The sequence below is a fragment of the Heterodontus francisci genome, chromosome 10 (assembly GCF_036365525.1).
Source record: "Heterodontus francisci isolate sHetFra1 chromosome 10, sHetFra1.hap1, whole genome shotgun sequence".
Classification (NCBI taxonomy): Eukaryota; Metazoa; Chordata; class Chondrichthyes; order Heterodontiformes; family Heterodontidae; genus Heterodontus; species Heterodontus francisci.
The window spans coordinates 100,848,867-100,873,863 of record NC_090380.1 but is presented as its reverse complement, the minus strand read 5'-3'; the positions used below and the strand labels follow the sequence as shown (position 1 = coordinate 100,873,863).

The 24,997-nt window shown below is 42.0% G+C and overlaps 1 protein-coding gene across 2 annotated transcripts in view; it reads right to left on the bottom strand.

Annotated features, from left to right (window-relative positions):
• LOC137374683 (bromodomain and WD repeat-containing protein 3-like) overlaps positions 1 to 24,997 on the bottom strand; it is a 197,287-nt gene that overhangs the window by 42,153 nt on the left and 130,137 nt on the right. For both annotated transcript variants that reach the window (XM_068041166.1, XM_068041167.1), the window contains exons 29-32: positions 18,489 to 18,550; positions 15,260 to 15,415; positions 15,006 to 15,126; positions 12,980 to 13,105 (exon numbers count right to left, since the gene is read on the bottom strand). In XM_068041166.1, coding sequence (XP_067897267.1) covers positions 12,980 to 13,105; positions 15,006 to 15,126; positions 15,260 to 15,415; positions 18,489 to 18,550 — 465 coding nt within the window. The remainder of the gene's footprint in view (positions 1 to 12,979; positions 13,106 to 15,005; positions 15,127 to 15,259; positions 15,416 to 18,488; positions 18,551 to 24,997) is intronic.

Here is a 24,997-nt window from a genome sequence, read left to right as displayed (position 1 = left end):
GGCATGTGGGATACTTGCCTTTATTAGTTGAGGCACAGAATATAAGAGCAGGGAGGTTATGATAGAGCTGTATAAAACGTTTGCTCGGCCACAGCTGGAGTACTGCGTACGGTTCTGGGCACCGCACTATAGGAAGGATGTGATTGCACTGGAAAGGATGCAGAGGAGATTCCCCAGGATGTTGCCTGGGCTGGAACATTTCATCTATGAAGAGAGACGGAAAAGGCTAGGGTTGTTTTCCTTAGAGCAGAGAAGGCTGAGGGGAGACCTGATTGAGGTATACAAGATTATGAGGGACATAGATAGGGTAGATAGGAAGAAACTTTTTCCCTAGTGTCAATAACCGGGGGCATAGATTTAAGGTAAGGGGAAGGAGGTTTGGAGGGGATTTGAGGAAAAATCTTTTCACCCAGAGGGCGATTGGAATCTGGAACACACTGCCTGAAGGGGTGGTAAAGGCAGGAACCCTCACAACTTTTAACAAGTATTTAGATGAGCACTTGAAACGCCATCGCATACAAGACTACGGGCCAAGTGCTGGAAAATGGGATTAGAATAGATAGATGCTTGATGGCCGGCATGGACACGATGGGCTGAAGGGCCTGTTTCTGTGCTGTATAACTCTATGCCACACCACATAGTTGATCCATGAAAGCATCTGATGTACCCGTCAACATCAATGCCTGCCCTGATAGGAACCTTCGAATAAATGAAGGATACAACTTTATTTGTCACATGGAAATAGGTATGGCTCATCCTAGATTGTGCGTTCCGCTTCTCCTGAGAATCCATGTGCGCCGGAGGCAAAATCAACAGGCTGGTGCGGTCCACGTAGAGGCCCTCGGTCGTGAGCACAGCCCCCAAGGGGAACTTGCCATTACAGGTCACTGTGCATCTACAGGCCCCGCATGACATGCCATCGGATGTCAGAGCAGCAGTGTCAGAGGCGAATGTGCATGTAGAAAGGGTGGTGACACGTCTCTGTGCCCTGCTCAATGATGACCTGCAGCCCATGGGATTCGGTGGACATTTCTATGCTTGCGGTCCTCATCGTGGCAGTGGCTCTTAAGCTTGACGCCTATGCAGCATTTCAGGGGCCCACCGGAGAACTTTGTGGGGTCACACAGTCAGCAGTGCACCGCTGCTTCAGGGAGGTCACCAATGCCCTGCACCAGAAGGCCAGTGAGTATGTCTGCTTCAGGGCCATCGGTTTCGGCACCATTGCCGGATACCCAAAGGTTATAGAGTTCATAGACTGCACCCATATAGCCATCAGGCCTCCTGCCGGGCTACCACCTGCAGACATTACCATTAAACGAATCTTCTCAATCTAGGTGCAGCTGGTATATGATCAACAGAGAAGCTTCATGCAAATCTGTGCCTGCTTCTCAAGCAGCTGCCATGACACCTGGGTCCTGTGCCAGTCCCAGGTGCCGCTGCTATTCACTAAACTGGCTCAGATGGACGTGTGGCTTCTTAAGAGACGAGGGCTAACCCTTGCAGACATGGCTCCTGACACCAGTGAGAGACCCCACCACTGCTGCAGAGGAAAGATACAATATCAGCCACTGAGCTACAAGAGCCGCCATTGAGCAGGCGGTCGGCATGCTGAAAACACGCTTCCAATGCCAGGATAGATAGGGTGATGCCCTTTACTACGGGCCGAAAAGGCCAGCTTCTTACTTTGCTGCTTGCTGTGCTCTGCACAACTATGTACCCAATCGGGGGCAGGCCTGGCATGATGAGGAGAGATGTCAACAGGATTCCTTCTCGGATTATGAGGACACTGAGGACCTACAACAGGAAAGGCGCATGGGAGGACTGGAGGAAGGCTGATCACACTTCCCTTTGGCTGTGGATAACTTTGGCGGTTGTCCTCCACGCGCATGAGGCCTGGAGGGCCCAGGCTGACTGGGAGAACGATCGTTCATCCTCTTCCGGCATTGAAACTTTTGACGCCGGATGGCTTCATGGGTACCTACCTCTTCTGCCACCCCCAGCCAGGCTGCCTTGGTCAGGAGGGAGGGCCTCTTCTTACCATCAGTGGCGAAAAGGAGCTCCCGCCTTTCCCGCACAACCTGGAGGACAGTGAGCAGGGAGGCATTGCTGAACTGTGGGGCCACCCTAGAGCACCCTCTGACATCTTTGGCTTTTGCTCTGATCCTTTAAATGCAAAGGTGATTCCACACTGTAACTGCTCCAACTTTTGGCTGCAAGGATTTTCTTGCATTTGTTTGAAAACTAATGCAGGACTAGTGAGGAAATCTGTGCTTTGTCCTGGTTTTTCACCTAGGACAGATCGACACATGTTCACATACACTTTGCTTCTGCAGCAGCTGATCACAAATATTGATGTAATATTCCTAGTTTGCAATGCAGCTAGAATATAAGCATATTTTCCTGGTTCTTTAAAAAGTATTTTCAATTTCAGCTACATGTCTTTTCGCGTAACACTTAGCAGAGAAATATTCCAAATGCATAGTAGTCTGCAGCCTTTCACAGTCAGATGACAAGCCCATAATATGTTAGATATTCTTAAATTATGGTATTATTTCTGTTATGTATTTGCCTTTTATGACACAATTCAGTCTCACGTCCTGGTTTGCCTTTTATGACACAATTCAGTCTCACGTCCTGGTATGTGTAAAATTAAGATTATTCACCAAGGTACCGCATGCCTACAATAAAGAATGTTAGATTTGAGTGGAAGAGGAGGATCGCAACTGCACAGGACACTGGGACAAAGCAGAGTAAGTATGTGACAGTAAAGCAGAAAGTGCTGGGGCAAGTCAGCAGGTCTGGCAGCATCTGTAGGGAGAGAAGCATGGTTACCTTTCATGTCTGTGAACAAGGTCACAGAGCTGAAAGTGAACTCTGCTTCGCTCCACACAGATGCTGCCAGACCTGCTGAGTTTTCCCTGTACTTTCTACTTTGCTGTCAGATTGACAGCATCCCTACTCTGCAATAGTGAGGTAAGTATTTATTTAGATGTCAGGAAGCAGGCACTGGGACACTCTAAATAGGACCCAGCACCTGCTATACAGCTGAGCCAACGTCCATCATGACGCCGGGATGTCCTGCCTCTCCCAACGCAATTTGGGGGGAGGTGGTGCATCACCGTGAAGCTAATGAGCCCCCACATGTAATATTGCGGGGGCTCTGTGGCGGCTGCTGCACGCAGGTAGACCGCCGACTTCAAAGTGCGCCACCACGAGTTGCGGCACACTCGTAAAATCCAGCCCAGTGAGTGGGCAAGAAAGTGGCAGATAGAATAAAATGTGGAAAAAAAGTGAGGTTATCCATTTTGGTAGGAGGAACAGATGTGCAGAGTATTTCTTAAACGGTAAGAGATTAGAAAGTGTAGATGTACAAAGGGACCTTGGTGTCCTTGTCAATAAGTCACTGAAAGCTAGCATGCAGGTGCAGCAAGCAATTCGGAAGGCTAATGGTATGTTAGCCTTTATCGCAAGAGGATTTGAGTACATGAGTAGTGAAGGTTTGCTTCAATTATCTAGAACCTTGGTTAGATCGCATCTGGAGTTCTGTGTGCAGTTTTGGTCCCCTTACTTTAGGGAGGATATTATTGCCATAGAGGGAGTGCAACAAAGGTTCACCAGAAACAAAAACAAGAAATTCTGGAACCACTCAGCAGGTCTGGCAGCATCTGTGGAAAGAGAAGCAGAGTTAACATTTCGGTCACTGACCCGAAACGTTAACTCTGCTTCTCTTTCCACAGATGCTGCCAGACCTGCTGAGTGGTTCCAGAATTTCTTGTTTTTATTTCAGATTTCCAGCATCCACAGTATTTTGCTTTTATTAAAGGTTCACCAGACTTGTTCCTGGGATGGCGGGACTGTCCTATGGAGAGAGACTGTGGAAACTGGACCTGTATTCTCTAGAGTTTCGAAGAATGAGATGTGTTCTCATTGAAACCTACAAAATGCTTAAAGGGATAGATAGGGTAGATGCAGCTAAGATGTTTCCCCTGGTTGGGGAGTCTAGAACCAGGGGACACAATTTCAAAATAAGAGGGAAGCCACTTAGGACAGAGATGAGGAGACATTTCTTTACTCAGTGGGTTGTGAATCTTTGGAATTCTCTACCCCAGAGGGCTGTGGAAGCTCAGTCATTATGTTTAAAGCAGAGATTGACAGATTTCTAAATACCAATGACGTAAAGGGATATGGGGATAGTGTGGGAAAAAGGCATTGAAGTGCATGATAAGCCATGATCGAATTGAATGGCAGAGCAGGCCCGATGGGTTGAATGGCCTGCTCCTGTTCCTGTGCTCCTGTGGGGAGACAGGAGGTGCGTTACTCGCCACAGAATTCCCAGCCTCTGACCAAGTATCTGTGGGGGAACACTTCGCTAAGAGTGATCGTCATATTATAAGGTTTTGACTCATAATGCAGAAAAGCAAGGAATGATATAAGGTAGAATGGCTATATTGGAAGAGGGCTAATTTTAATGTGATAAGGAGGGATCTCGCAAGGATAAAATGGAACCAAAGACTGAAGGAAAAATTGTACCGGAACTATGGGTTATCTTTAAGGAAGAGATGCTTCAAGTAAAGGCCAGGTATATTCCAACAGGGAGAAAGGTAGGTGAACCAAAAACAGGGCTCCTTGATGACAAGGGAGATGGAGATTATGATGAAAAAAAAAGAGGTTTTATGATGCATGTCCATTGAATTTTTCAAGTTAAGAACCAGGCCAAATACAATAAGTTGAGAGTGGAGGCGAAGAGAGAATATGAGAATAGAATGGCAGTCAACATAAAAGGGAATCCAAAAATCTTCTACCAGAACATAAATAGTAAGCAGGTAAGAGATGGAGTGGAGCCTATTGGGGATAAAGAGGGTAATATATGATTAGAGGCGTAGGGCAAGTCTGGAATACTAAATGAGTACTTTGCATTGGTGTTTACTAAGGAAGAAAAATCTGTCAAAATATAGTAGAAGTGGAGAAATTAGAGGCAATTGATAGGGTAAAAATTAAGAACAAGGAGATACTGGAAAGGTTGGCTATGCCATGGTAGATAAAGTCACCGGGTCCAGATGGCTTGCATCCCAGGTTGCTGAAGGAAATGAGGGTGGAGATAGCAGAAGGGCTTGCCATAATCTTCCAATCTTCCCTAGATTTGAGGGAGGTGCCAGAGGACTATGACACCCTTATTCAAGAATAAGCCCTAGCAACTACAGGCCAGTTAATTTAACATCAGTGGTGGGTAAGGTTTTTAGAAACAATAATCAGGGGGAAAAAAAATCAACAGGCACTTGGAGGGGTTTGAGTTAATTAAGGATTGCCAGCACGTATTTGTAAAAGGAAGATCATGCTTGACTAATCTAATTGAATTTTTTTATGCTGAACCTTTATAAAGCTCTGGTTAGGTCCCAACTACAGTATTACATCCTGTTCTAGTTACCACACTTAGGGATGGATGAGAGGGTCCAGAGAGGGCGCTGAGGAGATTTACCAGAATGATACCAGAGTTAAGAGATTTTAGTTACAAGGTTAGAATGGAAAAGCTGGGGTTGTTCTCCCTGGAACAAAGGAGATTGAGGAGAGACTTGACAGAGGTGCACAAGATTATGACAGGTTTAGATAAGTTAAAGAGGTAAATGCATGGCTCAAAGATTGGTGTGGGAGGAATGGGTTCGAATTCATGGGACATTGGCACCAGTACCGGGGAAGGAGGGAGCTGTCCCAATGGGACGGGCTCCACCTGAATCATCCTGGGACCAGAGTCCTGGCAAATCGCATAACTAGGGCTGTAGATAGGGCTTTAAACTAAATAGTGGGGGGAGAGGGGGGGGGGTGCAAGTTCAGTTGCATGGAAAATCAAGAAGTCAAACTTAAAGGAGAAAGTAGGAGTGCAGGTTAGTGATGAAGCTGATTGTTACCACAAAATAAAACTTCATTGAATGCACGAAGCATTCAGAATAAAATTAATGAGTTAACAGTGCAAATAGAGACGAATGGGTATGATTTAGTGGTGATTACTGAGACGTGGTTGCAGGGAAACCAGGTTTGGGAATTGAATATCTAAGGGTACTCAGTATTTCAGAAGGATAGGCAGGAAGGAAAAGGAGGTGATGTAGTTTTTTTAGTAAAGGAAGAGATCAGTGCTGTAGTGAGAAATGATATAGGCATTGGAGATCAAGACGTAGAATCAGTCTGGGTAGAAATAAGAAATAGCAAGGGAAAGACGACCCTGGTGGGAGTAATCTATAGGTCCCCAAACAGTAGTTCTGCAGTGGGGCACAGTATAAACCAGGAAATACTGGGGGCTTGTAAGAAAGGTACGGCAATAATCATGGGTGATTTTAATATGCATATAGACTGGAGTAATCATATTGGCAAGGGTAGCCTCGAGGGAGAGTTCATTGAATGTATTAGAGATTGTTTTTTGGAGCAATATGTTGTGGAACCAACCAGGGAGCGGGCTATTCTAGATTTGGTATTGTGTAATGAGGTGGGATTAATTAATAATCTTATAGTTAAGGATCCTCCAGGGAAGAGTGATCATAGCATGCTAGAATTTCAAATTCAGTTTGAGGGCAAGTAACTGGAGTCCCACATTAGCGTTCTGGAGTTAAACAAAGGTAATTACATAGACATGAGGACAGATTTGACCCTAGACGACTGGGCAGGAAGACTAAAAGGTAGGGCAGTTGATGAGCAGTTTAGTTTAGTTTAGAGATACAGCACTGAAACAGGCCCTTCGGCCCACCGAGCCTGTGCCGACCATCAACCACCCATTTATACTAATCCTACACTAATCCCATATTCCTACCACATCCCCACCTGTCCCTATATTTCCCTACCACCTACCTATACTAGGATAGCAAAAGCTTCTATAAAGTATATAAAAGGGAAGCAAGTAGCTAAAGTGAATGTTGGTCCATTGGAAGAGGATACTGGGGAGTTAATTGTGGGGAACACAGAAATGGCGGAGACAGTAAATCAATATTTTGCCTCAGTTTTCACGGTGGAGGACACTAGTACCATCCCAATAGTAACAGGTAATGCAGAGGTTATAGAAAGGGAGGAACTTGGAACAATCATCATCACTAGGAAAAAAGTACTGAGCAAACTATTGGGATTGAAGGCAGACAAGTCCCCAGGGCCTGATGGCCTACATCCTAGGGTCTTAAAGGAAGTGGCAGCGGAGATAGTGGATCCATTGGTTTTCACATTCCAAAATTCCCCGGATGCGGGAAAGGTTCCAGTGGATTGGACAAATGCTAATATAACGCCCTTATTCAAAAAAGGAGGGAGGCAGAAAGTTACTTTAACATCTGTCACTGGGAAATTGTTAGAATCCATTATTAAGGAAGTAATAATAGGACATTTAGAAAGTCAAAACGCAATCCATCAGTCAGCATGGTTTTATGAAGGGTAAATCGTGTTTGACCAATTTGCTGGAGTTCTTCGAAGATGTAACAAGTAAAGTGGATAATGGGGATCCTGTAGATGTAGTGTATCTGGACTGCCAGAAGGCATTTGATCAGGTGCTGCACAAAAGGTTAATACATAAGGTAAGATCACATGGGGTTAGGGGCAATTTATTAGCTTGGATAGAGGATTGGCTAACCAACAGAAAACAGAGTCAGGATAAATGGGTCTTTTTCTGGTTGCCACAGGATTCGGTCCTCGGGCCCCAACTATTTACAATCTTTATTAATGACTTGGATGCAGGGATGGAAGGTACTCTAGCCAAATTTGCAGATGACACTAAAGTAGGTAGGATAGTAAGTTGCAATAAAGAAATAATAACTTTACAAATGGATATGGATAGGTTAGGTGAATGGGCCAAATTTGGCAGATGGATTTTAACATGGACAAGTGTGAGGTTATCCATTTTGGTCGGAAAAATAGAAAGGCAAATTATTATCTAAATGGAGAGAAACTTCAGAATGCTTCGGTGCAGAGGGATCTGGGTGTCCTTGTGCATGAATCGCAGAAAACTAGTATGCAGGTGCAGCAGGTAATAAGAAAGGAAAATGGATTTTTGACACTTATTGCTAAAGGAATAGAGTATAAAAGTAGGGAAGTGTTGCTGCAACTGTACAAGGCATTAGTGAGACTGCACCTGGAGTATTCCGTACAGTTTTGGTCCCCTTACTTGAGGAGGGATGTAGTTGCATTGGAGACAGTTCAGAGGAGGTTCATTAGATTGATCCCAGAGATGAGCGGTTTGTCTTATGAAGAGAGATTGAGCAGTTTAGGCTTTTACTCTCTAGAGTTTAGAAGAATGAGAGGAGATCTAATTGAGGTATACAAGATGATTAAGGAGATTGACTAAGACGACGTAGAGAGGATATTTCCTCTGGTGGGGCAATCTAGAACAAGAGGTCATAGTTTTAGGATAAGGGGTAGCAGATTCAAAACAGAGATGAGGAGAAATTACTTCTCTCAAAGGGTCGTGAGTCTGTGGAATTCACTACCCCAGCGTGCGGTGGATGCCGGGACATTGAGTAAATTTGAGGAGATAGACAGATTTTAAATTAGTAATGGGTTGAAGGGCTATGGAGAACGGGCAGGAAAGTGGAGTTGAGGCCGAGATGAGATCAGCCATGATCATAATGAATGGCAGAGCAAGCTTGAGGGGCTGAATTGCCTACTCCTGCTCCTAGTTCTTATGTAAATAAGGGAAAACTGTTCCCACTAACTGATGGTAAAAGTAATAGGGAACACTGAGGTTTTTGGCAAGAGATGCAGGGGGAATTGTGAGGAAGAGTTTTTTTTACGCTGCGAGTGGTAATGACTTGGAACTCGCTGCCCACAAGGGTGGTGGAAGCGGAGACAATCAATGATTTCAAAAGGAAATTATATGGGCACTTGAAGGAAATAAAATTACAGAACTACAGGGATGGAGTGGAGGAGTGGGACTGACTGGATTCCTCCATGGAGAGCCGGCATGAACTCGATAGGCCAACCGGCCTCCTTCAGTGCCGTAAATGACTATGATCTCTTCCTATCTTTATTACATTTATATGCATTAAACACCTATTTGCCATTTGTTCATCAGTCTTTTTTAATATCACTTTTTTTTTACATGTTACCTTCCCACAGAGCTTCATGACATCACTAAATTTATTACCACTGACACTGTTGCATATTATTTAGAAATATTGTAAATAGCAGGGGTCCTTTGGAACTCCAGGAGTTATTTTTCCTCCAGATAGAGAATGTTTCATTGATTTCCAATGCTTGTTTTCTGTTGCCAAGACAGTCAATAATCAATCTACACAAACTGTCAATTACACCATTGTAAGAACATAAGAAAAAGAAGCCTGAGTAGTTTATTCAGCTCTTTGAGCTTGCTCCACTATTCAATACAATCATGGGGGGGGCTCATCTTCTATCTCAATTCCACCTTCCCCCCACTATTCCCATATCCACAGCCATCTAGGATAGAGAATTCCAAAGGTCAATAACCCGTTGAGTGAAGGAATTTCTCTTCATCTCAGTCTGAAATGGTCGACCCCTTATTCTGAGACTGTGACCTCTTTTTCTGGACTCTCCAGGTAGGGGAAACATCCTCCCAGCACCTACCCTATCAAGCACTTTAAGAATTTGATATGCTTCAACGAGGTCACCTCTCATTGTTCTAAATTCTCGTGTATATAGGCCTACTCTACTCAATCTTCCTCATAGGACAATCCCTTCAGCCCAACAATCAACCTAGTGAACCTTCGTTGCACTCCCTGCAAGGCAAGTACATCATTCCTTAGGTAAGGAGACCAAAACTGTACAAAGTATTCCAGCTGTGGTCTCACCAAGGCCCCTTACAATTGCAATAAGACTTCTTCACTCTTATATGCCAATTCCTTAGTAATAAAGGTTAACATATCATTACCTTAAACTTCCTTACCAGCCTCATGAGGAATTTGTTTAAAGTTATTTGAAAATCTAGTTAAACTATATTTCCTTATCCTGCAAAGAATTCCAGTAGGTTTGTACAATATGATCTACTTCTGAATCCATCCCGATTGCTTCTGACAGTACCAATGTCATTTAAATGTGCATTTATAGCAACCTGTAGAACATCCACAAAATGTTTTTCTACGATGGATATTTGGCGAACCAGCTTGTAATCACTAGGGTTATGTTACTCCTTTTCTGAATTTTGAACCACATTTACTATCTTCACTTCTCCAGTATTTATAGAGCTCTTAAAAATAAAATCAGCTGAAGCATTACAAATTTCCTCCCTTAATTCTTGAGTTCTCGGGTATATCTTCAAATAGACGTTCCCTTATGCTAACCATCTCAAAAATTTCCCTTCAATTTAGCTGTGATATGAACTTAAAGGATAATGTTTTCACAAATGACGCTAAACCTGCCCACAACCCTCATGCCTGTACACTGATGGGTAAAGTGCTAAGATTCAATATCAACCCTCACTAAGGAAACTTTAAATGTCAGATCAAGAAGTGACTGTAAGCATCTGCATATATCCTGGGAAACAGATTTGTCACCCAGCTACTTGTAAGTTAGTCATCACCCACCCTTGCCCAAGGTCTCACATATTTAAGTGTGTCAACAGAGGTGAATGCTACCAACTGAGCCACAAAGTCAAAAGGTTGAGGGTTCAAGTCCAAAATCTAGGCTGACACTCCAGTGCAGTTCTGAGAGTGTGTTGAACTGTAGAGATGTTGTCTTTTGGATGAGACCATTAATCCAGACTCCTTTTGAATGAGTTGAGCATCTCTGCCTCAACTACCCTTTCAGGCAGTGAGTTCCAGACCATCACTAACCTCTGGGTGAAAAAGTTTTTCCTCATCTCCCCTCTAATTTTTCTACCAATCACTTTAAATCTATTCCCCCTTGTCACTGACCTCCACTCTATCCAGGCCCCTAAAATTTTGTACATTTCAATCAGATCTCCCCTCAGCCTTCTCTGTTCCAAGGAGAACAACCACAGCCTATCCAACCTTTCCTCATAGCTGCATTTTTCCAGTCCTGGCAACATCCTCATAAATCTCCTCTGTACCCTCGCTAGTGCAATTACATCCTTTCTGTAAAGAGGTGACCATTACAAAACTCAAATTGCGGCCTAACCAATGAGTTATACAGTTCCAGCAAAACCTCCCTGCTCTTGTCTTCTATACCTCGGCAAATAAGGTGAGGATTCCATATGCCTTCTTTACCACCTTATCAACCTGTCCTGCTACCTTCAGGGATCTGTGGACATTCACTCCAAGGTCCCTTACTTCCTCTACACTTCTCAGTATTCTCCCACTGACCGTGTATTCCTTTCCCTTGTTTGATGTCCCAAAATGCATCACCTCACACTTCTCCAAGTTGAATTCCATTCGCCACTTTTCTGCCCCTCTGACCAGACCATCAATATCTTCCTGCAGCCTACAAACATCCTCCTCGCTATCTACCACAGTGCCACTTTTTGTGTTGTCCGCAAACTTCTTGATCATGCTCCCTACATTTACGTCCAAATCGTTAATATACACCACAAATGAAGGGGACCCAGTACTAAGACCTGCGGAACGCCACTGAAAACACCCTCCAGTCACTAAAACAGTCGTCATCTATTACCCTTTGTTTCCTGCCACTGAGCCAATTTTGTATCCACCTTCTGAAGAAGGGTCACTGACCTGAAACGTTAACTCTGCTTCTCTCTCCACAGATGCTGCCAGACCTGCTGAGTATTTCCAACGTTTCTTGTTTTTATTTGTATCCACCTTGCTGCATTTCCCTGAATCCCATGGGATTTTATTTTTTTTAAACCAGTCTGCCATGTGGGACCTTGTCAAAAGCCTTGCTAAAATCCATGTAGACCACATCATCTGCACTGCCTTCATCTATCTTCCTTGTTACTTCTTCAAAAAATTTGATCAAGTTGGTCAAACAAGATCTTCCCTCAACAAATCCATGCTGACTATCCTTGATTAACCTGTGCCTTTCTAAGTGAAAGTTTATCCTGTCTCAAAATAGATTCCAATAATTTCCCCACTACTGAGATTAGACTGACTGGCCTGTAATTATTTAGTCTATCCTTTGCTCCCTTTTTAAACAGAGGTACAATGTTAGCAATTCTCCAATCCTCTGGCACCACACCTGTATCCAGTGAGGACTGGAAAATGATGGTCAGACCCTCTGCTATTTCCTCTCTTGCTTCTTTTAACAGCCAAGGATACATTTCATCTGGCCCTGGTGATTTATCAACTTTCAAGTATGCTAATCCCATTAATACTTCCTTTCTCCCTATGTTTATCACATCCAATACTCCACACTCTTCCCAATGGTATGAAAGGGTGGCTACTGGGGAGGCAGTGGCATACTGGTAATGTCACTGGACTAGTAATCCAGAGCCCAGGCTAATGCCCTGGGTACATGGGTTCGAATCCCACAATGGCAGATGGTGAATTTGAATTCAGTTATAAGTTTGGAATTAAAAGGCTAGTCTAATGGTGGCCATGAAACCATTGTCGTTGTAAAAAAAAATTTGGTTCACTGTCCTTTAGGGAAGGAAAGCTGCCATCCTTATGTGGCTTGGCCCACATGTGACTCCAGCCGACAGCAACATGGTTGACTCTTAAATGTCCACTGAAGGGCAATTAGGGATGGGCAATCAATGCTGCCTAGCCAACAGCACCCACAACTCACGAATGAATAAATAAAAAAAGGTGGATGGTACTAGCAATGTTGCTTTAAATATCCATTTCTGAACTTTGTTAGTCCCTTTGTTAGGGCATTAAAAGCCAACCACGGTGTGGACTAGAGATACACGCAAGTCAGACAGGGTTGTTGAAGTGGAAGGTTCTTTCTCTTGAAGGACATTAGTAAACCAGTGGGTTTTATGAAAATCCAGCTGCTTTTATGATAATTTTTTTCTGGGATGAGTCCACAAATTACCACATTATTGAATTTAGTTTCACATTTGCTATGGTAAAATTTGAACTTTTCCCTTTCGGTTGCCATTGGGGCAAAAAAAAAAAATCGGGTTACTCACTCAATGAACTTAAGAAGCAGATCAGCGATTCGCCTGGCCGATGTAACAATCGGGCTCTCCGGTTCGTTGAAAGTTCTTGCATTGTGCTCTATGTACCTCACCTCCCACACTAGTGCACTGATCCTCCTGCAAATTATAGCACACGGCACAGATGATAGCTTTGAAATCTCAGTATTTAACAGTACTACAATGTAATATTTTGCAGGATACAAACATATATTACAAAATCAAGCGCAAGTACTTTTCTCTGATACACGTAAAACCAATAAAGTGTCACTGCCATCGATCACTAAATTATTTCACGTATGGTTTCGAAGAGATTTGCCAAGCAGCAACCGTTCATTAACTTTAATTTTTTTTAAAATCACAGAATGTTGTAATGTTTGTTTCTGACTGAAAACTTTATGTAGAGCATAAAACTTTTTCCCTTAATCTTACATTCAACTCGACGTGAAATTATAGTGGTAACTACACATTGGAGGAGTTCACAGCTCAGTGTTTGTCAATTATAAATAGCAGTATAATGAATCCACAAAAAAAGACAAAAACACCCTCCAAAGTTTGCCCAGCTAACAACAAACTCCATATGGACTTCTAATACAGCTCGTCAACAGAGCTGCTAGGAGGAACTCTTGAGCCGCTGCAGAATGAAATCCCCAATGTTAAGTCAGCTTTTTTCCTGTTTCCCCCAGACAATCTGGCTAAGACTGGCAAAATTCACTGACATGGGGATACTAACAACAGATGTCAATCAAGACTGGGATTCCAATTTAAGACTTCTAATTTACATCTTCCAGTTTATTGTTTAGTTGCTGTGCTAACAAAAAAGTTTAGATACACTCAATTATTTGTGCTCTTGACAGCAATTTTCATCCATCTTCTCCCTCACCTCCCCACTGCCCCCAATAAAAGTTCAATACTTACTGAGCATTACGAAGAATTACCACTTCCCCCCCGCCCTGAACTTTACTCTTCTCTTTTCCTGAAAGCTACAATTCAGCTCAAATGCAAACCAGCCAATACCTCATCCAATTGACTATTCCTCAGGTGACCTTAAAAAGTAAATGTACGCAGCATTCACACTTGGGGAAGAAACTGCAACGGAACCCAATTTTGGCCTTACCTGATATCTAGACTGGATAGTAATTAGGCACAGAAACCTTAGGGATTTCCTCCTATAGTTCAAGGACGCAGAAACATTGCAGTTTCCCATCAAAGTCTGAGCTGACCATTAGCTACTCCGCACAGACTAGAGAAGGAAGCTGGAACATTTTTGGTCTGTCGATCTCCATACCATACTAAAGGGTGTATTACCTTACTAGGCCATGAGTAGTCTTTGTTTCACATGAAATATGAACATTTCAAATAATGAATGGGTACACAATTGCCATTTTATTCAAGCCATAACGGAAAAGACCAACTATAGCCACTTTTATATCATGCCAGTGCGGCTAACACCACCAGATACTTTAAAGCTATCAACCAACACTACTCAGTAGAAACAATATTCCTGGCTGCTGGCCATACCAAATCCAGAAAGCTGGTCTTTATTATTGCTGCAGGAAACCTGCACATGAAGCACTGGTGACTGTCTGCATAAAATAAAAGTGGCTTTGTTACACCTGGGTTTTGTCTTTTACTTATTACCTAAGAAGGCAGTACTTATTAACCCATGTTAGCTGTTTTATAGTTTTTTCGTATTAAACGACTATTGCAACTAATAGGAGCTTCACTGTTGAACAAATGAATGCAAGAAATGTCAACATATTCCATATACAGATTTCTGCAAACTGATTATGGTTATGCAAATGTATATAATTTGTACTTTTTATATTCAGATCTCCACATTTAAACTTCCATTCCTTAGAACTTTTTTGAAACATATATCTACTTACATTTAAGATAAACGTATAATTATTTACACTCAAACTTTAAATATTTAACAATTAAAAACCTCGTGAAAAAAATCCAAGTTTATTGATAAAACAAGCACATTTATATCTATATTTGGAGGAAGCACACATACCTGTAAAACCTATTGACCAGCCTCATTCTGATGGTGCTGACGTCTGTAAGGTAGGAAACCACCATACAGTATACAGGATATGCACGGAGATCCACAGGAGCATTAAATGGGGTTGCTATATCTGTTAATAAAATAGCATATCCCTTTTAGATCATTTTCAGTAGTACTGAATGATAGCAGTACCACATTGGCAAAGGCATTGCATTAAGTATCAAATAGATAGTCCAGAAAACAAATGCAGTTAGTAAACCTACCAAGTGTTAGAAGGTCATCAATGCCCCTTATAATACGTTCACATTCTTCATCTCGTGATCTTTCACCCCACTCTCCCTCTTGAGGTTTGTATAGCAGAGCTTCGAGCTCTTCCACGGTCACAGGAACACCAGCACTAGGATCATCAGGATATTCAGCTACAATTTGAACAGTAGAATAAAAGGACACTTAAATAATATTCTTCTATGGTACAAGTAGTTAAGTTGATATGTGGGACAGTTCTCAGGAACTTATAGGGACAAACAAAGCAGCTGTCGTCAGAAGTTGATCTTAATTCAGGTTTAAGCATGCAGATATGGTTTAAACTTTCACCACAATTCCTACCAATACTCTACTTGTGAGAGCAGCAATAAGGCAGTTACCCCAAGTAGAACCCCACCTCATATGATACAAAATGTATAAGTTTGTTCATGGAGTGAATAGGCTTGGTGTGAAGCAATCTTTTCAAAAATATTATACACTGGAAGCTATACATGATGCCCACTAATCCACAAAACTAAAATGAATACAGAAATTAGACCAGTAACTTATTTCTTGACTTGAAAATAAAACCTATTAAAAAGGAGTCTCCTTTCAAAATCTTTAAACAGAGTATGTGCATGCGTTTGCCCCTAGAGTTCTATCTGGTCTTACGAATGCTTCCTTTTTTTGCTAAATTTTGAGGACTTGTGTTTTAAAACTGAAAAAAGGATTCCATAGATGCTGGACTTAGTGTTTTTTTTAAAAAAGGTTACTGGAAGGTCTTTTGTATTTGGTTTGTAAACAACTGTTACTGGAAGGCACGTGTTTTCAGAGGAGTACACAGTGGGGACTTTTTGACCTGGGAAAAGATGTTTACAAAGAAGTAACAGGTCAAGATTTATAGGGGTCAAGAGGCTTGACTACTGTGATTTTTTTTGGTTTCGCTTTGGACAGGTATTGGGGTATGGACAGTGTTTTGAAAAGGAGTTTAAAAAAAAAAAAATCAACCTACCAAGGACACACCCCAACTCAGCCTTTTCCAGCTCTCTGAAAAGCCTGCCAGTTTTTCCATCTCTTTGAGAAGCTCTTGGAAGTAAATCTAAGAAATAGAGAAATTGATGCTGCATTCCTCATGCAAGGCCTGCCTGAAACCCATTGCCGCATTTGATCCTGAAAAGCCTGCCCAAACTGATCTTCAACGTCGCCTGAAAAGAGCTGTTCTAGGAAGATCCCAGTGACAGTCATCTGTACTTATTTGGGAAACCAAACCAAAGGACATCTTTCCATATCTTCTCTTTTTTCTTCAAGAATTAGCAAGTATTTGGCCAGCGTACTCTTTTTTGTCTTTTTATTTGTAAAAGAGCTCCAAAGAGAAAACCTCTTTTTTCGGTTAACTGGTGTGTGTATGTATGTGAGCAGCTAAGGTAAAAAGGGAACTTTCATATTTCAATCTGTGTGTTAATGCTTTGCTTCGTTACTGATTATGTCTTGTTTTATAAAATACCGATAATTTTGCTGTTTATTGAAGATATCTGGTTGGTGTATTTTATTCTGGGATAAAAATAGAGTCTATGATTGATCGTATCAGTAACTGGGCAAACATTTAAATATATGTTGTAATCTGTGGAGAAGTGGAATTAGAAAAACAGTGCACTCCTCCCGCCCTCAGTCGTAACACTTTTCACAATGATGTGGAAATAGAACGCAATAAGCGAACAAACATCCTAGGACTGCTGAGCAGATATAACCTTCATTTCATTTGGAATGCAAGTTAGTTTCTTCAAAAAGAGCCCATGATCAAAGCAGTCCATTCAGGTGGCATGGAAGAGTAGCCCCTGATTCAACCTCTAATCTAAACTTCAGTTAAGCAGTGCCTCCATTTTAAAATTCTGATCTTTGTTTTCAAATCCCTCCATTGGGCTTGCTCCTCTCTATCTCTGTAATATCCTCCATCCTTACAACCCTCCTAAATATCTGCGCTCATCTAATTCTGGCTCCTGAGCATCCGCGATTTTAATTGCTCCACCATTGTCAGTGTGCCTTCAGCCACCAAGGCTCTGAGCTCTGAAATTCCCTCCCTAAATCTCTCTACCTCTCTTTCCTCCTTCAAGACACTCCTTAAAACTTACCTCTTTGATCAAGCTTTTGGTCATCTGCCCTAATATCTCCTTATGTGGCTCAGTGTCAAATTTTGTTTGATAACACTCCTGTGAAACACCTTGGGATATTTTACTACATTAAAGGTGCTATATAAATATATGTTATTTTTGTTGCTCCCTCCTGTGCTGGCATGCCTGCTATCACTATACATTAACTCACGATATAAAAATGTAATCCACTGAAACATGTAACACTAGTGCAGTAGTGGGGAAGTACTTTACTGCAGGATGAGAAAGTTAAACTGAGATCCTGTCTTCCCTCTTAGGTGACTGTAAAATATCCCATGAAAAACAAGAGCACAGGAATTCTTCTGATGTCCTCGCAAATGTTTATCCTTCAACCAATACCACTAAAAAGATTATCTTGCCATTTATCTCACTGGTATCTGTAGGGTCTTGATGTGTGCACATTGGGTGACAAGTTTCCCTGCATTACAGCAGTAACTATGCCTCAAAAGTATTTCATTCGCTATGAAGCATTCTGAGGTCATGAAAAACACGGTGGCGCAGTGGTTAGCACCGCAGCCTTACAGCTCCAGCGACCCGGGTTCGATTCTGGCTACTGCCTGTGCGGAGTTTGCATGTTCTCCCTGTGACTGCGTGGGTTTTCGCCGGGTGCTCCGGTTTCCTCCCACAGCCAAAGACTTGCAGCTTGATAGGTAAATTGGCCATTATAAATTGCCCCTAGTATAGGTAGGTGGTAGGGGAATTGAGGGAAGGTGGGATGTGGTAGGAATATGGGATTAATGTAGGATTAGTATAAATGGGTGGTTGATGGTCGGCACAGACTTGGTGGGAGGGCCTGTTTCAGTGCTGTATCTATAAATAAAATAAAATAAATGCAAGTTCTTTCTTTCTAGAACAAAGAACATCACCTGTCTCTTGTATATAATGATTCATATTACTTAGACTGTAGACTGTTTGCTAAAGAGAAAAATCTAATTTTTTGAGACACAGTGCATTAACAGTATAATTATCAAATAACATCACCCTGAAAAGAATCAGCCTTTACCTGTAATGGAACTGCTTCTCATTAGTAACTCTGTGGAGAATTTGCACTAATTTTAAACAAAGCGTTTCAGCTGCTTACCATTTTCAGAAATAGGTTCCATATCCCAAGGACTGAGCCTTTCAATTTCATTATTCTCCCAACTGTGGAGACAAAATATAAAAAAGACAGAAGTTATCGATCAGAGTTTGATAAATTCTAGTGATTTTAGAATCTTTTGTTCACTCCCACTAAAGTGCAAAGACACTGTAAGAAGGTTGCATGTTCAAGTCCCACTCCAAGACTTGAAAGGATATGTCTTTGCTTTTCAGTGTGATACTAACGAAATGCTACATTGCTTGAAGTTACTATCTTTTGGATGAAACATGAAATCAAGGTCTTCTGAATAGCAGGAAGTTCTCCTAATATCATGGCCAACATTCATCCGTCAACCAAATGACAGACAAAACAAATTAACTAGTTATTGCTATAAATTGTACAGACTTTGTTGAGAGCACACCTCGAGTTTATGTACAGTTTTGGTCTCCTTACCTAAGTAAGGATATACTTGAAATAGAGGGTGTGCAACGAAGGCTTATCAGACTGAACCCTGGGATGGCAGGATTATCCTATGATGAGACTGATGAGAGTGGGCCTGTATTCTCTAGAGTTTAGAAGACTGAGAGGTGATCTCATTGAAGCTACAAAATTCTTACAGGGCTCAACAGGGTTGATGGAGGAAAGATGTTTCCCTTGGCTGGGGAAGCCTGGAACCAGGGGACACAGTCTCAGAATAAGAGGTAGGCCATTTAAGACTGAGGTAAGGAGGAATTTCTTCAATCAGAGGGTGGTGAATCTTTGGAATTCTCTACCCCAGAGGGCTCTGGAGGCTCAGCCATCGAGTATGTTGAAGACAATTATCGATAGATTTCTAGATATTGAAAATATCAAGGGATACAGGGATAGTGCGGGGAAATGGTGTTCAGGTGTAAGATTAGCCATGATCTAGTTGAATGGCAGAGCAAGCTCGAGGGGCCGAATGGCCTACTCCTGCTATTTCCTATGTTCTTATTTATATTGTTACCACCGACTGCTCCCGTCAAAGCCCCCAATCGAAATATACGATTCTGATTCTGGTGGGACCAACATACTGTTAATTCAAATATAAAATAAAAACAAGAAATGCTGAAGCCACTCAGCAGGTCTGGCAGCATCTGTAGAAAGAGAAGCAGAGTTAACGTTGCGGGTCAGTGACCCTTCTTCGGAACTGACCCGAAACGTTGACTCTGCTTCTCTTTCCACAGATGCTGCCAGACCTGCTGAGTGGTTCCAGCATTTCTTGTTTTTATTTCAGATTTCCAGCATCCGCAGTATTTTGCTTTTATTTTACTGTTAATTCAATCCTGTCGCTCCACAGATCGGCTAACATATCGTTTAAAACTTGACAAATTAAACAAAGACCCAGCCAAATTGTACCATCTATTAACCCCCGAATGAGACTAACCAAACCAGGTGTCTTTAAATCAACAAATTAACTCTTTAATTAGAAGAACTAAATTCTTAAACACTATGAAGATATAAACAACATTTAAAATAGAAAAAAATAGAGTCCTTGCAAATTTACACTTCAATGTTGCTTGAAGTCCTCACAGACGTCCGATGGGGGAAAAAAGGTTCTTCCACAGTAGAACAGTACATAGTCTGATAGCAGCAGTACGTGATGCTTTCCTTCTCCAGCAAATTTTAACAATTAACGACTTGCAAACACATTCGATAGAATCAATCTGACTTTAGAATTTTTTGAGGGATAAAAGATTGTCACAGTCTAACTTCTTTTTCTTCAATTTAAATTACCAGAGATCTGTGTTTTGGATTTACTTTTTTTTTAAATTTTGAGATAATAATTAAACAGTTAAAATCCTATTCCTTCAGTTTAAATGGTTGAGAGCTCTTTCTTCAGGTGCCAACACCAGTTGTGTCTGCTGTGTCTGTTAGAACAAACTGTCTTCAACGAACAGCCAGTTCAAAATTGAATTGTAACAAATGTAGAACATGAGATTCACTCCAAGTGGTTGTATCTATGGTAACGAGAATGCACCCTTTGAATTGCAGTCTTCAAATGGCTATTTCTAAGGCAACGAAAATGCACCTTCCTATAACTCCTGAGGCTAAAGCAATACTGATCCCTTGCAAGCCTTAAAGGCAAACTGCATATTCCGGAAAAAAAAAACTAAAGGACCATGACAATATTGCAACTGTCTTTGGGACCTTACTGCATGCAAATTGGCTACTGGAGTGAGTACAGATAAAAAGTAATGCATTGACTGTGAAGTGCTTTGGCATATGGTAGCAGGTGGAAGGTACTACATAAGAGTTTGTTTTGTTATCTTATTACAGTAAGAGAATGAATTTACTATGTCAGAGTAGCAGGACACAGGACTATACCCATAACTTCTTCAAAAGATGAATTATTGATCTCAGCCTGCTTCATGGGAAGCAAAAAGGCAAAGGAAGTTACACAGCATCAGCTCATGCTCCTCTTTGCAGTTGCCCACTCAACCTATCTAAATCCCTTTGCAGACTCTTTGTATCCCCCTCACAACTTGCTTTCCAACCTATCTTTGTATAGTCAGCACATTTGGCCTCAACACAGTCGGGCCCTTCATCCAAGTCCTTAATATAGATTGCAAATAGTTGAGGCCCCAGCAGTGATGCCTGTGGCACTCCACTGGTTTCGGTTTGCCATCCTAAAAATGACACATTTAACCCGACACTCTGTTTCCTGTTAGTCAGTCAGTCCTTTATCCATGCTAATATACCACCCCCAACACCATGAGCTCTTAGCTTGTGTAGTAACCTTTTAAGTGGTACCTTATCGAATGCCTTTTGAAAATCCAAATACACTACATCTACTGGTTCCCATTTATCCATCCTCAAAGAACTCTGATAAATTTGTCAAACACTATTTCCCTTTCACAAAACTATGTTGACTCTACCTGATCATATTGACTTTCTAAATGTGCTGCTACTACCTCTTTAATAATGAATTCTAGCATTTTCCCAACAAAAGACGACAGCCTTACTAGCCTATAGTTTACTGCTTTCTGTCTCCCTCCTTTCTTGAACAGAAGTGTTACATTTGCGGCTTTTCAATCCACTGGGACCCATCAGCCCTTATCTTGTGTAGCAACCTTTAATGCGATAGTTTATCGAATGCCTTTTGAAAATCCAAATATACTCACTACATCCACTGGCTCCCCTTTACTTACCAGCACTGCACCTGGGGTTCCCTTACCTGCCTGACTCAATCACACCCTCTTTTCTTGAACTATATCGCCATTCATTCACTGTCACTAGGTGAAGATCCTGGAACTCCCTCCCCAATAGTACTGTGGTGTACCTATACCACATGACAGCAGCAGTTCAAGGCAGCAACTCACCAGCTTTTTAAAGGCAATTGGGGATGGGCAATAAATGCTGACCTTGCCAGTGACACCCACAACCCAAGACTGACTAAAAAATTAATTGCTCTTGTTTAAGTTATAGATAGATTAAAATACATATTACCTGTACCACAAACCACAAGTATTTCCATTTGCAAATTCCCAACTTTTACACTGTTTTTGCAATGCACTCTGGTCTATGACCTCTCTGTGCCGACACGTTCTGCGAGTGAAGCAGACTGTTGATATTCTGGCTGATTCAGTGAACATTTGTTTTGAATGTGATGATCTCAATGTTTTGACGAATATCTAACACTTAAAAAAATCATCAGAAATTGTTTTCTGTGTTCATCAAGGCAAGAAATGTCACAGCTGGGAAATGTAACATTCTGGTCACCAGTGTTGGCATTAAGCATTTCCAGATCAGCTATGTGTAATGAGGTACAGAGTCAAACAGCATCACACTGTGTGTATCTGACTTGAGAATCCTAGATGCCAACAGTGGCTGCCAAAGATGAGAATGCTCTCCATTTCTCTGCAGTCCAGCAGTAATGCAGAGACGAAGGTGGACGCTGTTATGTGGGAAGTTAGTAGCCTTTGTGTTAAAGAGGACATAAATGAAAAAAGTTAAATTATGAACACAGGTTGCACAGACCAGGCTTGCTTACTCTTGAATGAAGAAAATTATGGGGTAATTTAATTGTGTTCAAAATGATTAAAGGATTTGATAAGGTAGTTGGAGAGAAACTATTTCCTCTCGTGGGGAAGTCCAAACAAGGGGGCATAACCCGACAGGTAAGTCATTCAGGTTGATGTCAGTAAGTACTTCTTCAAAGGGCAATGGAAATCTAGGACTCACTCCCGTTAAAATCTAATGACACTAGGCCACTTAAAAATTTCAAAGTAGATAAACATAGATTTTTGTTGGGCATGGGTATTAAGGGTTAAAGGATCAAGACAGGTAGATGAGAGTTCAGATGCAGATCAGGCATGATCTAATGAAATGGCAGAACAGGCGTGAGGGCTTCCCAGCCGACTCCCGCTCAGAAGCTCAACTCAGAATTTAACAGGACATCAAAGTTGCAAACAGTTTGGTTCAGCATTAGACAATGGCCACAAAGGAGGATAGAATCAGTGACAATGATACATAGTTTGTGACGGGTCAAAAGATGGTGGCTTTGATCTTCCCAATGTTTAGCTGGGAAGCAATGCAGTTCATCTAAGATTGGTCACCATACAAGCAGTCTAATGAAATAGTGGCAAGGGAGATGGTGGAGAGGTAGAGCTGCGTTCCACTAGTATACATGTGAGAGCTGAACCCTTGTTTGTGGACAGTGTCGCTAAGGGGCAGCACATAGATGATAGAGAAGACAAGACCAAGAATGGTTCCTTCGGGACTCCCAAGATAATAGTGCAGGGTTGAAACACAAGTCATTCCTGGAGATGGGCAGCAGTCCTACTGAGCTGGACAACAGAGGAGATATTGGAGGAGGATGGCATGGTCAACTCTGTCAAAGACTGCAGAGAGGTTAAGGAAAAAGCAATTCACCAAGGCTCCTTCGCCAGCACCTTCCAAACCCGCGACCTCTATCACCTAGAAGGACAAGGGCAGCAGATGCATGGGAACACCACCACCTACAAGTTCCCCTCCAAGCCACTCACCAGCCTGACTTGGAACTATATTGCAGTTCCTTCACGGTCGCTGGGTCAAAATTCTGGAACTCCCTTCCTAACAACCCTACACCACAGGGATAGCAACTGTTCAAGGTGGCGGCTCACCACCACCTTCTCAAGGGCAATTAGGGATGGGCAATAAATGCTGGCCTAGCCAGCGGCACCCACATCCCGTGAAAGAATTTTCAAAAAGTAACGGAGGATACAACTTGTGACTTTAACTAGGGCCATTTCATTACTTTGTCAGAGGCTGACTGGACCGAAGAGATTCTAACAGCATGTATTGAGAAATATGGGCATGAATTTGGGTGATGCCAACACATTTAAGGACTTTGGAGAGTCAAGAGAGTTTGGAAATAGAGATACAAGAACAAAGTACTGCGAATGCTGGGAATCAGAAATAAAAACAGAAAATGCAGGAAATATTCAGCAAATCTAGCAGCATCTGTGGACAAAGCAGAAATGTGGTTTTCCAGCACAGGGAAGTCAAGGGTAGTTTTTTTTTGGACAAGGGTATGTCATGATGGCTGCTTTGAAGGAGTGATTGAGCCATCACAATGTTGGATCGCAGTGGTACCAGGAAGGGAAGCTGGGTAGTCGGTCTGAGCAGAGATGACAGGAATTAGAGATGCAGGTTCATGGCTAGGGAAGGTTAAGCATTGTGTGGTAAGGGAAGAAAATAACAGACAACTGGACGAACGGTTACAACCGAGGTGACAAAGTTCAAGACCTTCGCACTTGCTCGAGAGAGGGTAGAAGAGGCAGGGTTTAAGGTAATAGTTGGTAGCAAAGAAAAAGAGCTGGGAGTTACATTTGCTCTTTAGGACAATCCTGCAGCAATGGACAGTTTTGGCAGAGGACAGCAAAGCCCAATGGCACTTCATATGCTCAAGCCAGAACAGATGATGGATAGCTAAACTATCATGCACTATGTTATTCAGACAGTCAAGATGGCGACCATAATGGGGAGGGGGGATAGGGAGAACAACTGAGATTGGAGATCATGAAAGTTTTGCTGGGGACAAGGGCATCAAAAGTGCAAGTGAGGCAGCTCTTCAATAAATCAAAGTAGCAGAGGTATTGTAGTCTTTCTGCTTTTTAGGTCATTGTAACCATTCAAAAGCATAGTGGCACTATTCCTTGAAGCAAAATAATTCCAACAAATTTCAATATTTGCAGATGACACAAAACTTGGAAGCATTGTGAATTATGAGGAGGCTAGTGAGACTTCAAGAGAACATAAACAAGCTGGTGGAATGCAGACATGTGGCAGATGAAGTGTGGAGTGATATATTTTGGCAGGAAGAACGAGGGGAGGCAATATAATGTAAAGTGTACAATTCTAAAGGGGGTACAAAAGAAGAAGCTGGTAGTACTTGTGCACAAATCGTTGAAGATGGCTGGGCAGGTTGAGAAAGTGGTTACAAAGGTATACAGGATCCTGGACTTTATTAAAATAGAGGCATCGAGTACAAAAGCAAGGAAGTTATAGTA